General features: G+C 50.9%; 2 protein-coding genes across 5 annotated transcripts in view; both read left to right on the top strand.

Moving 5' to 3' along the window:
- The window catches only part of LOC116990128 (zinc-binding protein A33-like), a 1,164,093-nt gene that overhangs the window by 1,041,102 nt on the left and 100,491 nt on the right, over nucleotides 1-22,500 (top strand). The gene's annotated exons all lie outside the window — the stretch shown is intronic.
- The window catches only part of dhx16 (DEAH-box helicase 16), a 38,764-nt gene that overhangs the window by 11,318 nt on the left and 4,946 nt on the right, over nucleotides 1-22,500 (top strand). For both annotated transcript variants that reach the window (XM_033047676.1, XM_033047674.1), the window contains exons 7-15: nucleotides 2,120-2,347; nucleotides 4,293-4,481; nucleotides 5,190-5,300; nucleotides 8,003-8,118; nucleotides 8,295-8,505; nucleotides 10,921-11,019; nucleotides 14,107-14,259; nucleotides 20,133-20,273; nucleotides 22,191-22,353. In XM_033047676.1, coding sequence (XP_032903567.1) covers nucleotides 2,120-2,347; nucleotides 4,293-4,481; nucleotides 5,190-5,300; nucleotides 8,003-8,118; nucleotides 8,295-8,505; nucleotides 10,921-11,019; nucleotides 14,107-14,259; nucleotides 20,133-20,273; nucleotides 22,191-22,353 — 1,411 coding nt within the window. The remainder of the gene's footprint in view (nucleotides 1-2,119; nucleotides 2,348-4,292; nucleotides 4,482-5,189; nucleotides 5,301-8,002; nucleotides 8,119-8,294; nucleotides 8,506-10,920; nucleotides 11,020-14,106; nucleotides 14,260-20,132; nucleotides 20,274-22,190; nucleotides 22,354-22,500) is intronic.

The following is a 22,500-nucleotide window of genomic DNA, read 5'->3' as shown; positions in this document are numbered from 1 at the left end:
CACACAATACTCCAGGTGTGGTCTCACCAGGGCCCCTGCACAACTGCATAAGGACCTCTTTGCTCCTGTACTCAACTCCTCTGGTTATGATGGTGGGGGAGAGTAAAGGGGGTTTGAGGGAGAATTTGAGAGGGGAGAAGGGGTTGGGGAGAGGAGGGGGAGGACAGTTTCAGGACAGAGACGGAGAGGGCAGTTCAAGTGAGGGGGGGGGAGAGGAGGAGGGGTGAAGGGGAGGGCTTTGAGAGAGGGGGTGTAGTTCGGAAGGCTTCAAGGGGCAAGGAGGGGCTCTGGGATGTGGGTACCGTAGGGGAGAGGGGAGTGAAGTTCGGGGGGGGGTGTTCACAAGGGTTTGGGGGAGACGGGTGCGGGAAGGTGGTCGGGTGGGAGCGTGGGGTAGTTCTGATGGGGTTTGACGGGGTGAAAGGGCGATTTGGGAGTCTGGTGGGGCAGCTCAGAAGGGTTTGTGGAGAGCGGAGGGAATGTTTGAGGGGAGAGGAGGGGCTCTGGGATGTGGGGTGGGGTGGGGAGGGGGAGTTTGGAAGGGTTCAGAGGGAGGAGGATTGAAAGGGTTCAAGGGGCGAGGAGTTCAGGGGGACGAGCGAAGAGGGGAATGAAGGGGAGGAGGCGTTTAAGGGAGGGGGGAGTTCAGAAAGGTTTGAGGGGGAGGGGACAGGAGTCGGGGGAGGGGGGTTGTGGAGGCAGGAGGGGAGGGGTTGGGGGGGACAGGGATGTTTCAGTAGGGCAAGAAGTGTCTGGTAGCAGGAGGCTTGGTGTGGGGCGGGAAGTTAGGAAGGGGTATTTAATTACGGTAGAGGGTCGGATGGGGGAGTTGGTGGGGAGGGGGAGGTTGGTGGGAAGGGGGAATGGTTTGGTCGGGCGGTCGAAGGAAGGGAGTTGGTGGGGAGGGGGGTGTCTGGTGCTGAGGGGAGATGTTTGGTGGGGAGGGGGGTGTCTGGTGATAAGGGGGTAGTGGGGAGGGGGGTGTCTGGTGCTGAGGGGAGATGTTTGGTGGGGAGGGAGGTGTCTGGTGATAAGGCGGTAGTGGGGAGGGGGGTGTCTAGTGCTGAGGGGGTGGATTGATCTATCCCCTCCCTTTGATCTACTGCAGTCGCTGCCTCAAAAAGGCTGGCAGTATCATCAAAGACCCACACCATCCTGGCCACACACTCATCTCCCTGCTACCTTCAGGTAGAAGGTACAGGAGCCTGAAGACTGCAACAACCAGGTTCAGGAATAGCTACTTCCCCACAGCCATCAGGCTATTAAACTTGGCTCGGACAAAACTCTGAACATTAATAGCCCATTATCTGTTATTTGCACTTTATCAGTTTATTTATTCATGTGTGTATATATTTATATAATGGTATATGGACACACTGATCCGTTTTGTAGTCAATGCCTACTATGTTCTGTGTGCTGAAGCAAAGCAAGAATTTCATTGTCCTATCAGGGACACATGACAATAAACTCACTTGAACTTGAACTTGAGAAGATGAACTAACAGAACAGGGCGAGAAGGATGAATATCATAGGAGAAGAGACTAAGATTGGATTGCGTACCATGAATAAAGATGAAGAGAGCAGGAGTCATTACATTACAAGTGTGGAGATATGTAGTTTTATATTGATACTAGACCAAGTGCAGACCCATTGGGTCTGTTCCCCCAATGCAGCTGTTCCCTACCCGTAGCCCCCACGGGAGACGTGGTCCTCCAACTCAAGCCGTTCCCGAATATAAGATTCCAGCACTCAGCAGTGCGGCTGTTTTTAAATGGCGTCTTTGAGGCGAGAGGCGGGCGCCAGCAGCCGTTATGGTCGCTGGCCAGCAGGAGGCGACAAAATGAGCGAGTGGTGGGGGAGAAGGATTTCATTAAAAATGTGTACATACTCACGACGAGATTTAATCAGGAGTGGATACTTGGAATGAAAAGTGAAATCTCTACCGAAATGGAAAAAATCTCGGCGTTCCTGCTTCTGATGTTGGCGTAGCAACGAATCAAAGGCTGGCACGCACAGGTCAGGCAGAAACACACACACACAGTTTTAATATATAGATAGATATAGATATCTGAGTGAATGATAGTGCATGCTGCTGACTCCATGCTGGTTGTCCCGGTAGAAGGTTCCGGAGCGGTATGAGGAGCCGTCGTCGGGGGCGGATGAGAAGCACGCACCGCGGGACGAGCAGCGGCGTTGGGAGGAGGCGCACATGGACGCGGCCCTGCTGAGGTTCGGGGCCCGGGATGCCGGCGAGCGCAACAAGCAGAAGGAGTACGACTTCCTGATGGAGGAGGACGAGATGATCGAGTTTGTCAGCGCCGTGCCCATGCCGGGCACCGTGCCCAAGGTAAGGCACCGGCTCTCTCCATCGGCCGAGCCCTCGCACGCGGGCAAACCAGGGCGCACCGCGCAGATCTTTGCTTTACGCAAAATGGCACAAAATGCTGGAGTGAGTGGTGGCGCAGAGGTACAGTTGCCACCTCACAGCGCCACAGATCCGGTTTCGATCCCAACTATTGGTGCTGTCTGTACGGAGTTTGCACTTCTCCCCGTGACCCGCGCGGGTTTTCTCCGAGATCTTCAGTTTCCTTTCACACTCCAAAGACGTACAGGCCTGCAGGTTTAATTGGCTTGGTACAAATGTAAAATTGTCCCTAGTGCGTGTGGGATAGTGTTAGTGTGCGGGGATCGCTGGTCGGCATGGACTCGGTCGGCTGAAGGGCCTGTTTCCGCGCTGTGTCTCTAAACTAAACTAAACTCGATATTCATACGAAGATAGACACACAATGCCGGAGTAGCACAGCGGGACAGGCAGCATCCCTGGAGAGAAGGAATGGGTGATGTTTCGGATCGAGACCCATCTTCAGTCCATCTCTCCAGGTACTTTCCCCTGCAGCCGCAGGAGATGCAACACCTGTCCCTTTACCTCCCCCCTCGACTCCATCCAAGGACCCAAAAGTCTTTCCAGGTGAGGCAGAGGTTCACTTGCACCTCCTCCAACCTCATCTACTGTATCCGCTGTTCCCGGTGTCAACTTCTCTACATCGGCGAGACCAAGCGCAGGCTCGGCGATCGTTTCGCTGAACAGCTCCGCTCAGTCTGCCTTACCCTACCTGCTCTCCCGGTAGCACTTGACCCCCCCCTCCCATTCCCAATCTGACCATTCTATCCTGGGCCTCCTCCATTGTCAGAGTGAGGCCCAGCGCAAATTGGAGGGACAGCACCTCATATTCCGCTTGGGTAGTTTACACCCCAGCGGTATGAACGTTGACTTCTCTAACTTCAGATAGCCCTCGCTTTTCCTCTCCATCCCCTCCCCATTCCCAGTTCTCCCACTAGTCTCACTGTCTCCGACTACATTCTATCTTTGTCGCCCATTCCTTTTCTCCAGAGATGCTGCCTCACCCTCTGAATAACTCCAGCATTTTGTGTCAACCTAAAACGGCCGGCACCTGGGGTAATCCAGCAGGCCATTTTGGGGGTGTTATTTGACCAGGGGAGGCTTCACGGGGTGTAAGGGTGGTCCGATGTTCCCAGTGCCTGATGGTATAAGCGGCACTGAAGGGCAACAAGCGTCATTGATCATCATTCATAAGTGATAGGAGCAGAATTAAGCCATTCGGCCCATCTCCCCAAATGCCACTTAATCATGGCTGATCGATCTCTCCCTCCTAACCCTTCTCCCCATAACCCCTGACACCCGTACTAATCAAGAATCCATCTATCTCTGCCTTAAAAATATCCATTGAATTGGCCTCCACAGCCTTCTGTGGCAAAGAATTCCATAGATTCACCACCCTCTGGCTAAAGAAATTTCTCCTCATCTTCTTCATAAACATAGAAACATAGAAAATAGGTGCAGGAGTAGGCCATTTGGCCCTTCGAGCCTGCACCGCCATTCAATATGATCATGGCTGATCATCCAACTCAGTATCCTGTACCTGCCTTCTCTCTATACCCCTGATCCCTTTAGCCACAAGGGCCACATCTAACTCCCTCTTAAATATAGCCAATGAACTGGCCTCAACTACCTTCTGTGGCAGAGAGTTCCAGAGATTCTCCAGAGATAAAGGAACGTCCTTTAATTCTGAGGCTGTGCCCTCTGGTCCTAGACTCTCCCACTAGTGGAAACATCCTCTCCTAATCCAATGAGGTCCCCCCCTCATTCTTCTAAACTCCAGCAAATAGAGGCCCAGTGCCGTCAAACACTTCTTGTTATGTTAACCCACTCATTCCTGTAATGGGGGTGGTGTCGTTCACCGAGTTTTCTCTTCCCCCCTCCCCACCCACAGGACGAGGCGGGTGATGTATCGGAGGCCCAGCGGCAGAAGGCTTCGCTGCAGGAGGTGAGGAGGAGCCTGCCGGTGTTCCCCTACCGAGGAGACCTGCTGGCGGCCGTGGCCCAGCATCAGGTGCTCATCATCGAGGGGGAGACGGGCTCGGGCAAGACCACCCAGATCCCGCAGTACCTGCACGAGGAGGTGAGTGCCAGTGCCGCCTTTCCCCGCCAAGGGGCGCTGCCCACACTATGCCGTTACCCGGGGGAGAGCCCGGCGGAGCCTTGACGACATTTAGCGGCCTTCCCGAATGCAGGAACTACTTGTGTTCATTCCCTCCCCACCCCCAAATTTTGTGCCTTCCACCACAGTGAATGTTTGTGTCACTTTTTTTTTTTTGCATTCTTTTTTTGCATTCTTTTTCATTGTACTGCTGCTGGCAAATTAATTTCACTCACACTTTATGTGCAAGTGACGAATAAAACTGATTGATTGATTGATTGAAGTCCTTCCCCTCCCAATGCAATAAACCCTGGCCCCTCTGTGTAAGGAAATCTTGCCACAGTGCAAGGAACCTTTGATCCACCAGTTCAAGAAACCCCCAGTGCAAGAAACCCTTCCCCCTCCCGTGCAAGGGACCCTTGTTCCCCGTGCAAGGAGCCCTTGTCCCCAGTGCAAGGAGCCCTTGTCCCCAGTGCAAGGAGCCCTTGTTCCCGTAGCAAGGAACCCTTGTCCCCAGTGCAAGGAACCCTTGCTTCCCCCCACTGTCAAAAACCTTCACTCCCCAGAAATCCTTCCCCTCCTCCATTGCAGTAAGTCCTTGCCCCGCTACCTCCACCATTGCAGGAAGCTTTTCCGTTCCCACTTTCCACCCTCCCCACCCCACCTTGAGCTCCCATGCCGTCTCTGCAGGGCTACACGGCCGGGGGGAAGAAGATCGGCTGCACGCAGCCCCGCCGTGTGGCGGCCATGAGCGTGGCGTCCCGCGTATCGCAGGAGATCGGGGCCAAGCTGGGCAACGAGGTGAGCGGGGAACCAGGGAGGGGTGGGGGGGCAGAGTGAGTCGCTGGGCAACGAGGAGAGCCGAGGGGAAGGGGGGGGGGGGCCAGGGCTTGTAGGGAGTTGATGCAAAAGTGGGATAAGTCGTGTGAATGGTGGTCGGCCCATTCACACTCAGTACGATGTTATCCCACTCTCTCAACCACACGAGGGATCATTTACAGAGGGACAACTAACCTACGAACCTGCCCGTCTTTGGAACGTGGGAGGAAACCGGAGCACCCAGAGAAAACCCACGCAGTGACAGGGAGAACATGCACACACACACACGCACACACACACACACGCACACAGACATGCACACACACACACACACACACACACGCACACAGACATGCACACACACACACACAGACATGCACACACACGCACACACACACACGCACGCATGTGCACCCACACACATACACACACACACACGCGCACACAGACACATGCGCACACGCACACACACACACAGACACACGCACGCATGTGCACCTACACACATACACGCACACACGCGCACACACACATACACACACACACACACACACAGGCACACACACAGACACACACACACACAGACACACACACACACACGCTCGCTGTGGCCCCACACACATACACACACACACACACACACACACACACACACACACACACACACACACACACACACACACACACACACACGCGCACACACACACACACAGACACAGACACACACACACACGCACGCACGCACAGCACGCAGCACCCATGGTCAGGATTGAACCCGGGTCTTTGGCGCTGTGAGGCAGCAACTCTACCAGCTGCCACCCCAGATACTTTACCCAAGTCGTATCGAGCAGCCATTTTCTCTCCGCAATGACTCTGACCCAGAGCACCAACAGGGCAAGGAAACACGGGAGTGATATTGTTGAGAGGTGTGGGTGGAGAGTCACGGAGAGGGGGCTGCTGGTGGGCGTCTATGTTGCTGTGTCGGGGTGCGGTGGTTGACTGTGTGTGTCCCGCTGTGTCTGTGTGAGACCACTATGTGTCTGTGTGACCCACTGTGTGTGTGTGTGTGTGTGTGTGGCCACTATGTGTGTGTGTGTGTGTGTGGCCACTATGTATGTGTGTGTGTGTGGCCACTATGTATGTGTGTGTGTGGCCACTATGTGTGTGTGTGTGGCCACTATGTGTGTGTGTGTGTGTGTGTGGCCACTATGTGTGTGTGTGTGTGTGGCCACTATGTGTGTGTGTGTGTGGCCACTATGTGTGTGTGTGTGGCCACTATGTGTGTGTGTGTGGCCACTATGTGTGTGTGTGTGTGTGTGGCCACTATGTGTGTGTGTGTGTGTGGCCACTATGTGTGTGTGTGTGTGTGGCCACTATGTGTGTGTGTGTGGCCACTATGTGTGTGTGTGTGGCCACTATGTGTGTGTGTGTGTGGCCACTATGTGTGTGTGTGTGTGTGTGTGGCCACTATGTGTGTGTGTGTGTGTGTGGCCACTATGTATGTGTGTGTGTGTGGCCACTATGTATGTGTGTGTGTGTGGCCACTATGTATGTGTGTGTGGCCACTATGTATGTGTGTGTGTGGCCACTATGTATGTGTGTGTGTGTGGCCACTATGTATGTGTGTGTGTGGCCACTATGTGTGTGTGTGTGGCCACTATGTGTGTGTGTGTGGCCACTAGGTGTGTGTGTGGCCACTATGTGTCTGTGTGAACCATTGTGTGTGTGGGTGAGAGAGGCAGAGAGGCTGCTTTGTGTGTGAGTGTGTGTGAAGCTGCTCTGTGTATGTGTCTCGCTGTATATCGTGTGAGAAGCCCTCTGTGTGTGTGTGTGTGTTAGTGAAGCCGCTGTGTGTGTGCGTGTGTGTTAGTGAAGCCGCTGTGTGTGTGTGTGTGAAGCTGCTGTGTGTGTGTGTGTGCGCGCGCGTGTGTGAAGCTGCTGTGTGTGTGTGTGTGTGTGAAGCTGCTGTGTGTGTGAAGCTGCTGTGTGTGTGCGCGTGCGCGTGTGTGAAGCTGCTGTGTGTGTGTGTGTGTGAAGTTGATCTGTGTGTATGTCGTTGTATATCGTGTGAGAGGCCTCTGTGTGTGTGTGTGTGTGAGAGGCCTCTGTGTGTGTGTGTGTGTGTGTGTGTGTGTGTGTGTGTGTGTGTGTGTGTGTGAGTGGCCTCTGTGTGTGTGTGTGTGTGTGTGTGTGAGAGGCCTCTGTGTGTGTGAGAGGCCTCTGTGTGTGTGTCTGTGTGAAGCTGCTGTGTGTGTGTGTGTGTGTCGCTGTATATCGTGTGAGAGGCCTGTGTGTGTGTGAAGCTGCTGTGTGTGTGTGTGTGTGTGTGCGCGCGCGTGTGTGTGTGTGAAGCTGCTGTGTGTGTGTGTGAAGTTGCTCTGTGTGTATGTCGCTGTATATCGTGTGAGAGGCCTCTGTGTGTGTGTGAGAGGCCTCTGTGTGTGTGTGAGAGGCCTCTGTGTGTGTGTGAGAGGCCTCTGTGTGTGTGCGTGTGTGTGTGTGAAGCTGCTGTGTGTGTGTGTGTGTGTGAAGTTGCTCTGTGTGTATGTCGCTGTATATCGTGTGAGAGGCCTCTGTGTGTGTGTGTGTGTGTGTGTGTGTGTGTGTGTGTCGCTGTATATCGTGTGAGAGGCCTCTGTGTGTGTGTGCGAGGCTGTTCTAACTGCCGCTCCGTCACTGTACAGGTGGGATACAGCATCCGTTTTGAGGACTGCACGTCGGAACGCACGGTGCTGAAGTACATGACGGACGGCATGCTACTGCGGGAGTTCCTCACCGAGCCAGACTTGGCCGGTTACAGGTACGAAGGCACATCTGTAGCCAGGTGTTAGTTTGGTTTAGTTTAGAGATACAGCGCGGAAACAGGCCCTTTGGCTGTACCTCGGTACAAGTGACAATAATGAATAAACTCTACTGTACCTCGGTGCAGGTGACAATTATAAACTAACTATAAACTAACTCTGCGTGTCGTTGCAGCGTGGTGATCATTGATGAAGCCCATGAACGCACTCTTCACACCGACATCCTCTTCGGGCTGATCAAGGACATCTCGCGCTTCCGCCCCGACCTCAAGGTGCTCATCGCCAGCGCCACGCTGGACACCGTGAAGTTCTCCACCTTCTTCGACGATGCCCCTGTCTTCCGCATTCCCGGACGCCGGTTCCCCGTCGACATTTACTACACCAAGGTGAGGTGCCCGGGAGCATTGACGAGAGGGGGGGAGGATTTGGGGAAGAGGTGAGGGTCCAGAGGAGGATCACGAGAATTACATACTTACTTACTGCATATTGTGCCTCCTGGCATGTAGGACAGCAACGAAGTAGAGTTGATTCCTTCAGTTGGTGTTTCCGTAACATATGTGTTTTACCAGACAGGGTTGTTAAAGGGCTTTCTCACGGTGCGACCTGAAGCAAGACTAAACAAGAGTTTAACATCGTGGGAACCTCTGCGATAGCAGTACGGCATCCGTGGACCACCGAGGACCTCCGTGGCGCTAACGGCAGGTAGTCGTGTAACTTTGTACGGTCGGGGGAAAATTCAAACATTTTTGAATTTCTCCAAGAGTGACTTGAGCAGCGTTGCAACATTGTATGAACGCAGATGCCAGTGCGATATCCGTGCGATATCCGTAATGACTCTTGCGGGTACCGTGGGAACTAAACCCGGAAGCTTGACAGAAGGGACATAAGGTGAGTAAAAAAGGTGGTCTTAATATCGCCAATGGACCATGTGTCCATCGAGGACGTCCCACCTAATTGTCATTGTTTGAGAATCTTTTTCACAGTAAAAAGACTTGCAGAGATGCCTCTCAGAAAAGCGCAAAGAAAGGGGTCAAAGAAAGTCAGAAAGTTTTTAGCCATGCAGGTAAATGAGGAGGAAACTCAGCAAGAGAGACAGGTGGAGAGGCAAGAGGAGATGCCAGAGATACCACTGCCTGTGGGCTCCTTGGAGCAGGGAGAGGGTGATCAAGGTGGATTTGAGATTGCCTCCCCAGTAGTGAGTATCTATAACAATATATTAGTTTATGTACAGGAGAACAATTTAATGTTATCCATGATTTAAAAACATACAATGCTACAGATGTAAAAGTGCTGTTTTTGCAGTTTCCTTTAATTTATCTTATAATATATTGTTATAGATACTCACTACTGGGGAGGCAATCTCAAATCCACCTTGATCACCCTCTCCCTGCTCCAAGGAGCCCACAGGCAGTGGTATCTCTGGCATCTCCTCTTGCCTCTCCACCTGTCTCTCTTGCTGAGTTTCCTCCTCATTTACCTGCATGGCTAAAAACTTTCTGACTTTCTTTGACCCCTTTCTTTGCGCTTTTCTGAGAGGCATCTCTGCAAGTCTTTTTACTGTGAAAAAGATTCTCAAACAATGACAATTAGGTGGGACGTCCTCGATGGACACATGGTCCATTGGCGATATTAAGACCACCTTTTTTACTCACCTTATGTCCCTTCTGTCAAGCTTCCGGGTTTAGTTCCCACGGTACCCGCAAGAGTCATTACGGATATCGCACGGATATCGCACTGGCATCTGCGTTCATACAATGTTGCAACGCTGCTCAAGTCACTCTTGGAGAAATTCAAAAATGTTTGAATTTTCTCCCGACCGTACAAAGTTACACGACTACCTGCCGTTAGCGCCACGGAGGTCCTCGGTGGTCCACGAATGCCGTACTGCTATCGCAGAGGTTCCCACGATGCTAAACTCTTGTTTAGTCTTGCTTCAGGTCGCACCGTGAGAAAGCACCATAAGCCCTGTGTTCAACCCCCAACCTGGAGGACCAGTGGATCGCTCTTCGTCTCGCCTCTACCCTTCGACCTGTCCAGCATGGGAGACCCTAACAGAAGACGAATCTCCCGCTGGCATAGCTCTAGGGGTCACTGAGACACACAAGCTTCCCGACCACGACAAAGTTGCAATCCAATGAAAGGTTTACGAGAATGATCCCAGCAATGAGTACGTTAACATATGATGAGTGTTTGATGGCACTGGGCCTGTACTCGCTGGAGTTTAGAAGGATGAGGGGGACCTCATTGAAATTTACCAAATAGTGAAAGGCTTAGATGGCGTGGATGTGAAGAGGATGTTTCCACTTTGGGGATAGTCTAGGACCAGAGGCCATAGCCTCAGAATTAAAGAATTTTTCTTTGGGAAGATGAGGAGGAATTTCTTTAGTCAGAGGGTGGTGAATCTGTGGAATTCTTTGCTGCAGAAGGCTATGAGGGCAAAGCTAATGGATATTCTTAGGGCAGAGATAGATAGATTTTTGATTAGTACGGGTGTCAGGGGTTATGGGGAGAAGGCAGGAAAATGGGGTGAGGAGGGAGAGATAGATCAGCCACGATGGAATGGCGGAGTAGACTTGATGGGCCGAATGGCCTAATTCTGCTCCTATCATTTATAACCTTATGACCAAACCCTATTCTCAGAGTGATACAGTGTGGAAACAGGCCCTTCGGCCCAACTTGCCCACACTGGCCAACATTTCCCAGCTACACTAGTTCCTCCTGCCTTCGCCCCCCCATATACTGGTCCAGAGTGAAATGGGAATCCCTCTGCTGCTCTAACGCCCCCTCTGCTCTGCCCACAGGCCCCGGAAGCGGACTATCTGGAAGCCTGCGTGGTTTCCGTCCTACAGATTCACGTCACCCAGCCTCCGGGCGACATCCTGGTGTTCCTCACCGGTCAGGTAAGTGTTCCTGGGTCCGTGTCTCAGCGGGGTCACCTAGAAGGTACTTTATTGTCACTTACAAACACACCGTGAGATTATTTTCTTGCAGCTGACTCAAGAGTGTTTTATTGTCATGTGTCCCAGATAGAACAATGAAATTCTTACTTACTGCAGCACAACAGAATATGCAAACTTAGTGTGTAAGAAGGAACTGCAGATGCTGGTTTAAACTGAGGATAAGACAAGGAAAGGTCTCTTCCATACCCCGCAACACTGCTGCTCTCTCTCCCCATCCTCCCACTCGCAACAAGGGCAGAGTCCCCCTAGTCCTCACCTTTCACCCCACTAGCCGTCACATACAACAAGTAATCCTCCGTCAGTTTCGCCACCTCCGATGTGACCCCACCACTCGCCACATCTTCCCACCTCCCCCCATGTCTGCCTTCCGCTCCCTCCATAACTCCCTTGTCAATTCTTCCCTTCCCTCCCGTACCACCCCCTCCCCGGGCACTTTCCCTTGCAACCGCAAGAGATGCAACACTTGTCCCTTTACCTCCCCCCTCGACTCCATTCAAGGACCCAAGCAGTCGTTCCTGGTGCGACAGAGGTTCACCTGCATCTCCTCCAACCTCATCTATTGCATCCGCTGCTCTAGATGTCAGCTGATCTACATCGGTGAGACCAAGCGTAGGCTTGGCGATCGCTTCGCCGAACACCTCCGCTCGGTCCGCACTAACCGACCTGACCTCCCGGTGGCTCAGCACTTCAACTCCCCCTGCCATTCCCAATCCGACCTCTCTGTCCTGGGCATCCTCCATGGCCAGAGCGAGCAACACCGAAATTGGAGGAACAGCACCTCATATTCCGCTTGGGGAGTCTGCATCCTGGGGGCATGAACATTGAATTCTCCCAAATTTGTTAGCCCTTGCTGTCTCCTCCCCTTCCTAGCTCTCCCCCAGCCCTCGGGCTCCCCCTCCTCCTTTTTCCTTTCTTCTCCCCGCCCCCATCAGTCTGAAGAAGGGTTTCGGCCCGAAACGTTGCCTATTTCCTTCGCTCCATAGATGCTGCTGCACCCGCTGAGTTTCTCCAGGTTTTTTGTGTGTCTTCGATTTTCCAGCATCTGGAGTTCCTTCACAAGGAAAGGGTTATGTTTGGGGTTGAGATCCCTCTTCAGAACGCCCCCCCCCATTGAACCATGGTCCAGTCTGACATCTAGTGGAGAGCTTCAGAATTACAGGCTGGGGGCTGAGCATGCAACATCCATTTAGACTCATGCAGATTGCAAAGACTTAAGGGTCTGTCCCACCAGCATGTGATCGCATGCGTCTAGCGCGACCAAAAGGAAGCGGAGTTCGTGATAAGTACATGCTAAGTTCGCGGTAAGTATGTGCAAAGTTCGTGCATGACGTAATTTACGTCAAACTCGCCAATCAGCTGGGCAGGAGGCGGGCCGACTGAATTTGGACGTCGCACGGCGTCGGGCGGTGACGTCATCACGCAACGGCACGCCGGGCGGTGACGTCATCGCGCAACGCCACGTGCTCGGCGTACGCCGTCAAGATGCTGCGTACGCCTGTCGAGACGCTGCGTACGCCCTCAATGCGCCTGCAAGATTGTGGAGCCGTGCAAGATTTTTGGAGCCCCCCGCGATGTCAGGACCAGCCCCGCACAACTCCATAAGCCTCCACCGATTGAAGTGGGACCAGGCCCCGCGAGGCCGTACGCCTCAAGCGACCACGTTTGCTAGACGCATGCAATCGCATGCTGGTGGGACAGGCCCTTTACACTAACCATTAATTGTGGAGCAGCAGCAGTAGTTTGGAAGGAAAGGCAAAACGTGGAGTTTTACTTTGTTTCTAGGCACTCGATGCCTAATCTAAGATTTGATATCAGTCTGAAGACGGGTCTCGACCCGAAACGTCACCCATTCCTTCTCTCCATAGATGCTGCCTCACCCGCTGAGTTACTCCAGCATTTTGTGTCTACCTAAGATTTGATATTGCGGCTCATGCTAATGATGGTGCATGAGTTGGTGGGGGTGGCGGAGTTAAAGCATACTTACCTGGAGTCATAGAGTGGAAACAGGCCCTTCAGCCCAACTTGCCCACACCGGCCAACATGTCCCATCTACACTAGCCCCACCTGCCAGTGTTTGGTCTATATCCCTCCAAACCTGGCCTGCACCAGTCCCTTTGCACCTCCAATCTCTGAATTCTGTACTTTTGCTGCTTGCTGCATTAAATTTCAAAACGACCTACAATTTCACTTGCTATTATATTTAAGTTAGCGATAGATAGAATCTTGATTAGTACAGGTCTCAGGGGCTACGGGGGGAAGGCAGGAGAATGGGGTTATGAGGGTAGGTAGATCAGCCATGATTGAATGGTGGCGGAGACTTGATGGGCCGAATGGCCTAATTCTGCTCCTATCACCTAGGACCTTATGACAAGGAACTGCAGATGCTGGTTTATACCAAAGTGCTGGAGTAACTCAGCCGGTCAGGCAGCATCTGTGGAGAAGAAGGATGGGTGACGTTTCGGGCCTGAAGGAGGGAGCAGACCATGGACAGCCCAATGAGTCGCAGTTGATGCATGGGCGTTGGGTGGGCATGCGGGGCGAGTTGGGGGCTGCCGGGTTTAATAATAATAATAATAATAATAATATATTTTATTGTCATTGCACAGAAGCGCAACGAGATTTGGGTTTGCAGCTTCTATCCGATGTCATAACATGAATAACTAATAACATTTAGATTTAGATATCCCGAGAACATGGTTTGTAAAAGAACAGTAAAACAGTCAAAGGTACACAAAAAAACTGGAGAAACTCAGCGGGTGCAGCAGCATCTATGGAGCGAAGGAAAAGGGCAACGTTTCGGGCTTCTTCAGACAGTAAAACAGTTCAAACAGACTAAAGTGCAGATGTGTCTGTGCGACGTGACCATCCGAGGGGGACAGTCCAGGGGGGTTGGGGGGCCGGTTCAGAGCCGCTACAGCTCTGGGAATGAAGCTGTTCCTGAGTCTGGAGGTTCGGGCATAGAAGGCCTTGTAGCATCTGCCGGAGGGAAGTAGTTTGCTGGCTTGACTGGTTTTCCTCGGCCCGCAGGAGGAGATCGAGACCACGTGCGAGATGCTGCAGGAACGATGCCGCCGGCTGGGCTCCAAGATCGCCGAGCTGCTGGTGCTGCCCATCTACGCCAACCTGCCCTCCGACATGCAGGCCAAGATCTTCGAGCCCACCCCTCCGGGTGCCCGGAAGGTGAGCTGAGTCCACGCAGAACGTGAGGGCAGCACGGTCAAGAATTCATAAAGAATAATAATAATAATAATATCTTTTATTGTCATTGCACATAAGCGCAACGAGATTTGGTATGCAGCTTCCATCCGATGTCATAACATAAATCTATATAATATTAAAACTCTGTGGCTGCTGGCTGGCTGTGTTTCTGCCTGACTTGTGGTTGCCAGCCTTTGATTCGTTGCTACGCCAACGCCAGACCCAGAAACGCCGACATTTTTTCCATTTCGTTAGAGATTTCACTTTTCATTCCAAGTATCCACTCCTCATTAAATTTTGTCGTGTTTATGTACACATTTTTAATAAAATCCTTCTCCCCCACTCACACATTTTGTCGCCTCCTGCTGGCCAGTGACCATAACGGCTGCTGGCGCCCGCCTCTCACCTCAAAGACGCCATTTAAAAACAGCCGCACTGCTAACTGCGGGAACGGCTTGACTTGGTGGACCACGTCTCCCGTGGGGGCTACGGGTAGGGAACGGCTGCGTTGGGGGAGCAGACCCAATGGGTCTGTACTTGGTCTAGTAACTAATAAAATTTGGATTTAGATTTAGATATCCCGAGAACATGGATTGTAGAACAGTCAAACAGTCAAAACAGTTCAACAGACTAAAGTGCAGATGTGTCTGTGCGACGTGACCATCCGAGGGAGACAGTCCATGGGGGATGGGGGGAACTCAGCAGGGCCGGTTCAGAGCCGCTATAGCTCTGGGGATGAAGCTGTTCTTGAGTCTGGAGGTTCGGGCGTAGAAGGCCTTGTAACGTCTGCCGGAGGGAAGTAGTTCGAACAGTCCATTACATGGGTGTGAGGAGTCTTTGGAATAGGAGTAGAATTAGGCCATTCGGCCCGCCGAGTCCAGTCCCTCATTCAATCGTGGCTGATCTATCTCTCCCTCCTAACCCCATTCTGTCTCCTCCCCATAACCCCTGACACCCGCACTAATCAAGAATCTATCTATCTCTGCCTTAAAAATATCCACTGACTTGACCTCCACAGCCTTCTGTGGCAAAGAATTCCACAGATTCACCACACTCTGAATCAAGAGATTTCTCCTCGTCCCCTTCCTAAAAGAACATGCTTTAATTCTGAGGCTATGACCTCTCGTTCTAGACTCTCCCACTAATGGAAACATCCTCTCCACATCCACTCTATCCAAGACTTTTGCTATTCTGTATGTTTTCAATCTCCCCTCATTATTCTAAACTCTAGCTAATACAGGCCCAGTGCTGACAAACACTCATCATAGATTAACCCACTCATTCCTGGGATCATTCTTGTAAACCTCCTCTGGACCCTCTGCAGAGCCAGCACATCCTTCCTCAGATATGGTGCCCAAAATTGCTCTCAATATTCCAAATGCGGTCTTACCAGCACCTTATAGAGCCTCAGCATGACCTCTGTTTTTGTAGACAAGCCAACTTGAAATAAATGCTAGCATTGAGTTTGCTTTACTACCGATTCGACTTGCAGATTAACTTTTTGGGAATCCTGCACCAGCACTCCCAAGTCCCTTTGCACCTCCGATTTCTGGATTCTCTCCCCATTTAGAAAATAGTCTACGACTTTATTCCTACAACCAAATTGCACGACTCCACACTTTGCTACACTTCGTTCCATCTGCCACTTCACTGCCCACTCCCCCAACCTGTCCAGGTCCTTGCTTTCACAATACTGTCACCATTGCCTCACAGCGCCCGAGACCCGGGTTCAATCCTGTCCACGTACAGTTTTGGTCTCCTAATCTGAGAAAATACATTCTTGCCATAGAGGGAGTACAGAGTAGGTTCACCAGATTGATTCCTGGGATGGCAGGACTTTCATATGAAGAAAGACTGGATAGACTCGGCTTGTACTCGCTAGAATTTAGAAGATTGAGGGGGGATCTTACAGAAACTTACAAAATTCTTAAGGGGTTGGACAGGCTAGATGCAGGAAGTTTGTTCCTGATGTTGGGGAAGTCCAGAACAAGGGATCACAGTTTAAGGATAAGGGGGAAATCTTTTAGGACAGAGATGAGAAAACATTTTTCCCCACAGAGAGTGGTGAATCTGTGGAATTCTCTGCCACAGAAGGTAGTTGAGGCCAGTTCATTGGCTATATTTAAGAGGGAGTTAGGTGTGGCCCTTGTGGCTAAACATAGAAATTAGGTGCAGGAATAGGCCATTCGGCCCTTCGAGCCTGCACCGCCATTCAATGGCTGATCATCCAACTCAGTATCCTGTACCTGCCTTCTCTCCATACCCCCTGATCCCTTTAGCCACAAGGGCCACACCTAACTCCCTCTTAAATATAGCCAATGAACTGGCCTCAACTACCTTCTGTGGCAGAGAATTCCAGAGATTCACCACACTCTGTGGGGAAAAATGTTTTCTCATCTCTGTCCTAAAAGATTTCCCCCTTATCCTTAAACTGTGACCCCTTGTTCTGGACTTTCCCAACATCAGGAACAAACTTCCTGCATCTAGCATGTCCAACTCCTTAAAAATTTTGTAAGTTTCTATAAGATCCCCCCTCAATCTTCTAAATTCTAGCGAGTACAAGCCGAGTCTATCGAGTCTTTCTTCATGTGAAAGTCCTGACATCCTAGGAATCAGTCTGGTGAACCTTCTCTGTACTCCCTCTATGGCAAGAATGTATTTTCTCAGATTAGGAGACCAAAACTGTACGCAGTACTCCAGGTGTGGTCTCACCAAGACCCTGTACAACTGCAGTAGAACCTCCCTGCTCCTATACTCAAATCCGTTTGCTATGAATGCTAACATACCATTCGCTTTCTTCACTGCCTGCTGCACCTGCATGCCTACTTTCAATGACTGGTGTACCATGACACCCAGGTCTCGTTGCATCTCCCCTTTTCCTAATCGGCCACCATTCAGATAATAGTCTACTTTCCTGTTTTTGCCATCAAAGTGGATAACCTCACATTACATTATACTGCATCTGCCATGCATTTGCCCATTCACCCAGCCTATCCAAGTCACCTTGCAGCCTCCTAGCATCCTCCTCACAGCTAACGTTCCCCCCAGCTTTGTGTCATCCGCAAACTTTGAGATGTTGCATTCAATTCCCTCGTCCAAATCATTAATATATATTGTAAATAGCTGGGGTCCCAGCACTGAGCCTTGCGGTACCCCACTAGTCACTGCCTGCCATTGTGAAAAGGACCTGTTTACTCCTACTCTTTGCTTCCTGTCTGCCAACCAGTTCTCTATCCACATCAATACTGAACCCCCAATACCGTGTGCTTTAAGTTTGTATACTAATCTCTTATGTGGGACCTTGTCGAAAGCCTTCTGAAAGTCCAGATACACCACATCCACTGGTTCTCCCCTATCCACGCTACTAGTTACATCCTCGAAAAATTCTATAAGATTCGTCAGACATGATTTACCTTTCATAAATCCATGCTGACTTTGTCCAATGATTTCACCACTTTCCAAATGTGATACGATAGAACTCCTTTCCCAGGAGGGAAATTGATCTGCCAACAGTCATAAAACACACGATACATGAAATTAAAGTGATGAGTGGAAGGGATTGTGGATGTGCACAGATTGGGGAGGGGTGGGAGTCAATCTACCCCACGACAGAAGGAGAAGGCGTTGTACAGTTTGATAGCCACGGGGAAGAAGGATCTCCTGTGGCGTTCTGTGCTGCATCTTGGTGGAACCCAGTCTGTTGCTGAAGGTGCTCCTCAGGTTGACCAGTGTGTCATGGAGGGGGTGAGCTGTATTGTTTGAGGAGCATCCTCCCCCCCAAGACCAACCTGCCATGAACCCAACTCCGCCCCCAGGACGGAGCCAGCCTTCCTGATGAGTTTAGTGTTGTCTGCATGGAGTTTGTACGTTCTCCCCGTGACCCCGTGGGTTTTCTCCGGGTGCTCCGGCTTCCTCCCACACTCCAAAGACGTGCTGGTTTGTGGGTTAATTGGCTTCTGTAAAGTGTCAGGATAGAACTTGTTTACAGGGTGATCGCTGGTCGGCACGGACCTGGTGGGGCCGAAGGGCCTGTTTCCACATTGTATTACTGAACTAAGCTAAACCTCACAGCACCAGAGACCAGGGTTCGCTCCTGACCACAGCTGCTGCCCTGTTTGAAGGTTTAGCAGCTGGTGAAGTGGGCTCGATGGGCCAAATGGCCTAATTCTGCACCTATCATTCATGAACCTCTGAAGAAGGGTCCCGACCCGAACTGTCATTGTCTCCATGTCTTGGTGAGACCACACCTGGAGTATTGCGTACAGTTTTGGCCTCCAAATCTGAGGAAGGACATTATTGCCATAGAGGGAGTACAGAGAAGGTTCACCAGACTGATTCCTGGGATGCCAGGACTTTCATATGAAGAAAGACTGGATAGACTAGGTTTGTACTCACTAGAATTTAGGAGATTAGAAACATAGACATAGAAACATAGAAATTAGGTGCAGGAGTAGGCCATTCGGCCCTTCGAGCCTGCACCGCCATTCAATATGATCATGGCTGATCATCCAACTCAGTATCCCGTACCTGCCTTCTCTCCATACCCTCTGATCCCCTTAGCCACAAGGGCCACATCTAACTCCCTCTTAAATATAGCCAATGAACTGGCCGAGATTGAGGGGGGACCTTATAGAAACGTACAAAATTCTTAAGGGGTTGGACAGGCTAGATGCAGGAAGATTGTTCCCGATGTTGGGGAAGTCCAGGACAAGGAGTCACAGTTTAAGGATAAGGGGGAAATCCTTTAGGACCGAGATGAGGAAAACATTTTTCACACAGAGAGTGGTGAATCTCTTGAACTCTCTGCCACAGAAGGTAGTTGAGGCCACAGTTCATTGGCTATATTTAAGAGGGAGTTAGATGTGGCCCTTGTGGCTAAAGGGATCAGGGGGTATGGAGAGAAGGCAGGTACAGGATACTGAGTTGGATGATCAGCCATGATCATATTGAATGGCGGTGCAGGCTCGAAGGGCCGAATGGCCTACTCCTGCACCTATTTTCTATGTTTCCATGTGAACGTTGGCTGATCCGCTGAGTTACTCCAGCTCTCTGTGTCTCTCTGCTTGATGGGGCTTTAAACTGCACCTCGGTACATGTGACGATGTTGAACTGAAGCACAAAGGCTTCCTCTAGGAGCTGTTCACTGCAAACACCTTCAGCCCAGAGCTAGGCAAGGCAAGGCAACTTTATTTATATAGCACATTTCATACACGAGGCAGACTCAAAGTGCTTCACATAAAAACATGTCATACAATAAAATGAAATAATAAAATGAAATAAAATAGAAGAAATAAAAGAAAAGAAAAGCAAAATTAAAAATGCATTATTAAAAAGTGCAAAAGTTTAAAGTGCAATGTAGATAAGATTTAGCTGAAAGCTAAAGTAAACATAAAAGTTTTCAGTCTTGTTTTAAAAGTGGTCAAAGTTGAGGCAAGTCTTAAACCTTCAGGAAGTTTATTCCAGCTATTTGTTGCATAGTAACTAAATCCTGCTTTCCCATGTTTTGTATTTACTCTGGGAATCACTAACAGATTGGTTTCAGAAGGTCTAGAAGGCTTATATAGTGGAAGCATGTCAGTGATATACTTTGGTCCTAAACCATGTAGTGATTTATAGGTGAGCAGCAGGATTTTGAAATCAATTCTCTGACATACAGGGAGCCAATGTAAGGATTTAAGAATTGGTGTAATGTGTTCAAATTTTTTGGTCTTTGTTAGAACTCTGGCAACAGCGTTCTGAACAAGCTCTAGCTGCCTGACAGTTTTTTTTGGAAGGAGCTAGGCGGCATCTGATGGCAGTTTGCCCTGTTACGGACAAATGTGTTTTTATTTATTCTCTACCCCTCCCCACCTCAGGTTGTCATAGCCACCAACATCGCAGAGACATCCCTGACCATCGACGGGATCATCTACGTGATCGACCCCGGCTTCTGCAAGCAGAAGAGTTACAACGCCCGGACGGGGATGGAGTCTCTGATCGTCACTCCCTGCTCCAGGGTAAGTACCGTCACTCCCCGCCCTCTGGTGGAGTTACCCCAGGAGGAGGAGGAGGCGGGGGGGGGAGGGGGTGGATCTTTATTCACCAACCTCTTCAGTGTGAGGGTGGTGAATCTGTGGAATCTATTGCCACAGACGGCAGTGGAGGTCAAGTCAATGGATATTTTTAAGGCAGGGATCATCAGATTCTCGATTACTACGAGTGTCAGGGGTTACGGGGAGACAGCAGGAGAATGGGGTGGAGAGAGAATGATAGATGAGGTGAGAAAAAACTTTTTCACCCAGAGAGATGTGAATTTGTGGAATTCCCTGCCACAGAGGGCAGTGGAGGCCAAATCACTGGATGGATTTAAGAGAGAGTTAGATAGAGCTCTAGGGGCTAGTGGAGTCAAGGGATAGGGGGAGAAGGCAGGCACGGGTTATTGATAGGGGACGATCAGCCATGATCATAATGAAGGGCCGAATGGCCTCCTCCTGCACCTATTTTCTATGTTTCTATGATTGAATGGCAGAGTAGACTTGATGGGCCCAATGGCCCTTTATACATCTCTTGGAACTCCCTTCCCCAACTGATCCGCAATTCCGTGTCTCTCACCATCTTCCAGTCCCGCCTCAAGACCCATCTCTTCACCTCTGCCTATCCTTAGCCCCACGTCCCCCTCCCTTTTCATCTGTGCATTAATTGCCTCATATTGTGTTTTGAATTGTATTCTGTCTGTACTTTGTGTACTAGTCATGTCTCTACTATTTATTTCATTCCCCTTACATGTTTTTCCTCTACCTGCTAAATTTTTGTAAGGTGTCCTTGAGACTCTTGAAAGGCGCCCATAAATAAAATGTATTATTATTATTATTATTATCTTCACCAACGGGTCACCAAGGAGGTAGATTTCAGCACCTCCCTCTGGTTGTGGTGGGTTGGTTCAGTTGCCTGATATCAGGGGGATGAAAACTCCCTGGATCTGGAAGTGTGCGTTTTCACACTCCTGTATCTTTTTCCCAATGGGAGAGGGGAGAAGGGAGAAGAGGGAGTGGGCAATGTGTGACTGGTCCTTGATTGTGCTGCTGGCCTTGCCGGGGCACACTGAGGTGTAAACGGAGTCGATGGAAGGGAGGTCCGTTTGTGTGATGGTCTGGGCTGCGTCCACAATTCGCTGCAACGACGCAGTGAATGTAACTACAGCCTCCGAGAATGTCCGTGGAATTGTTGTATGGATCAAACGGGCAAAATGATCAGCTCCATCCAGGCATAGGTACACAGCCCTTCATTATGATCATGGCTGATCGTCCCCTATCAATAACCCGTGCCTGCCTTCTCCCCATATCCCTTGACTCCACTAGCCCCTAGAGCTCTCTCTTAGGTACACAAAAAAGCTGGACAAACTCAGCGGGTGCAGCAGCATCTATGGAGCGAAGGAAATAGGCAACGTTTCGGGCCGAAACCCTTCTTCAGACTGCATAGATAGATTCTTGATTAGTATTGGGTGTCAGGGGTTTATGGGGAGAAGGCAGGAGAATGGGGTTAGGAAGGAGAGATAGTTCCGCCATGATTGAATGGCGGAGTAGACTTGCAGGGCCAAATGGCCTCATTCTACTCCTATCACTTATTCTACTACTAATTCTACTCCTATGACTTTATAACCTTATGCCCCTGTCCCACTTAGGAAACCTGAACGGGAACCTCTGGAGACTTTCCGCCCCACCCAAGGTTTCCGTGCGGTTCCCGGAGGTTGCAGGTGGTTGCCGGAGGTTGCAGGTAGTGGAAGCAGGTCGGGAGACTGACAAAAACCTCCGGGAACCGCACGGAAACCTTGGGTTCTCCACATCATGTTACCCCAGCATTTCGGTTTAAACCAGCGTCTGGAGTGATCCTTTTGCATTGATCATTTTGCCCGCTTGCTTCCCGCACACCTCCAGGCCTCAGCGAACCAGCGGGCGGGCAGGGCAGGGCGCGTGGCGGCGGGGAAATGCTTCCGCCTCTACACGGCCTGGGCCTTCAAGCACGAGATGGAGGAGACTTCAGTGCCCGAGATCCAGCGGACAAACCTGGGCAACGTCGTCCTACTGCTGAAGAGCCTGGGTGAGTAGAGAGCCTGCCTTCCATCCACACACACACACACACACACACACACACACACACGCGCGCGCACACACACACACACACACACGCGTGCGCGCGCGCACACACACACACACACACACGCGTGCGCGCGCACACACACACACA

Source organism: Amblyraja radiata, chromosome 30 (assembly GCF_010909765.2).
Source record: "Amblyraja radiata isolate CabotCenter1 chromosome 30, sAmbRad1.1.pri, whole genome shotgun sequence".
Classification (NCBI taxonomy): Eukaryota; Metazoa; Chordata; class Chondrichthyes; order Rajiformes; family Rajidae; genus Amblyraja; species Amblyraja radiata.
The sequence above is the reverse complement of the archived record's forward strand: the minus strand, read 5'-3'. Positions and strand labels throughout refer to the sequence as shown.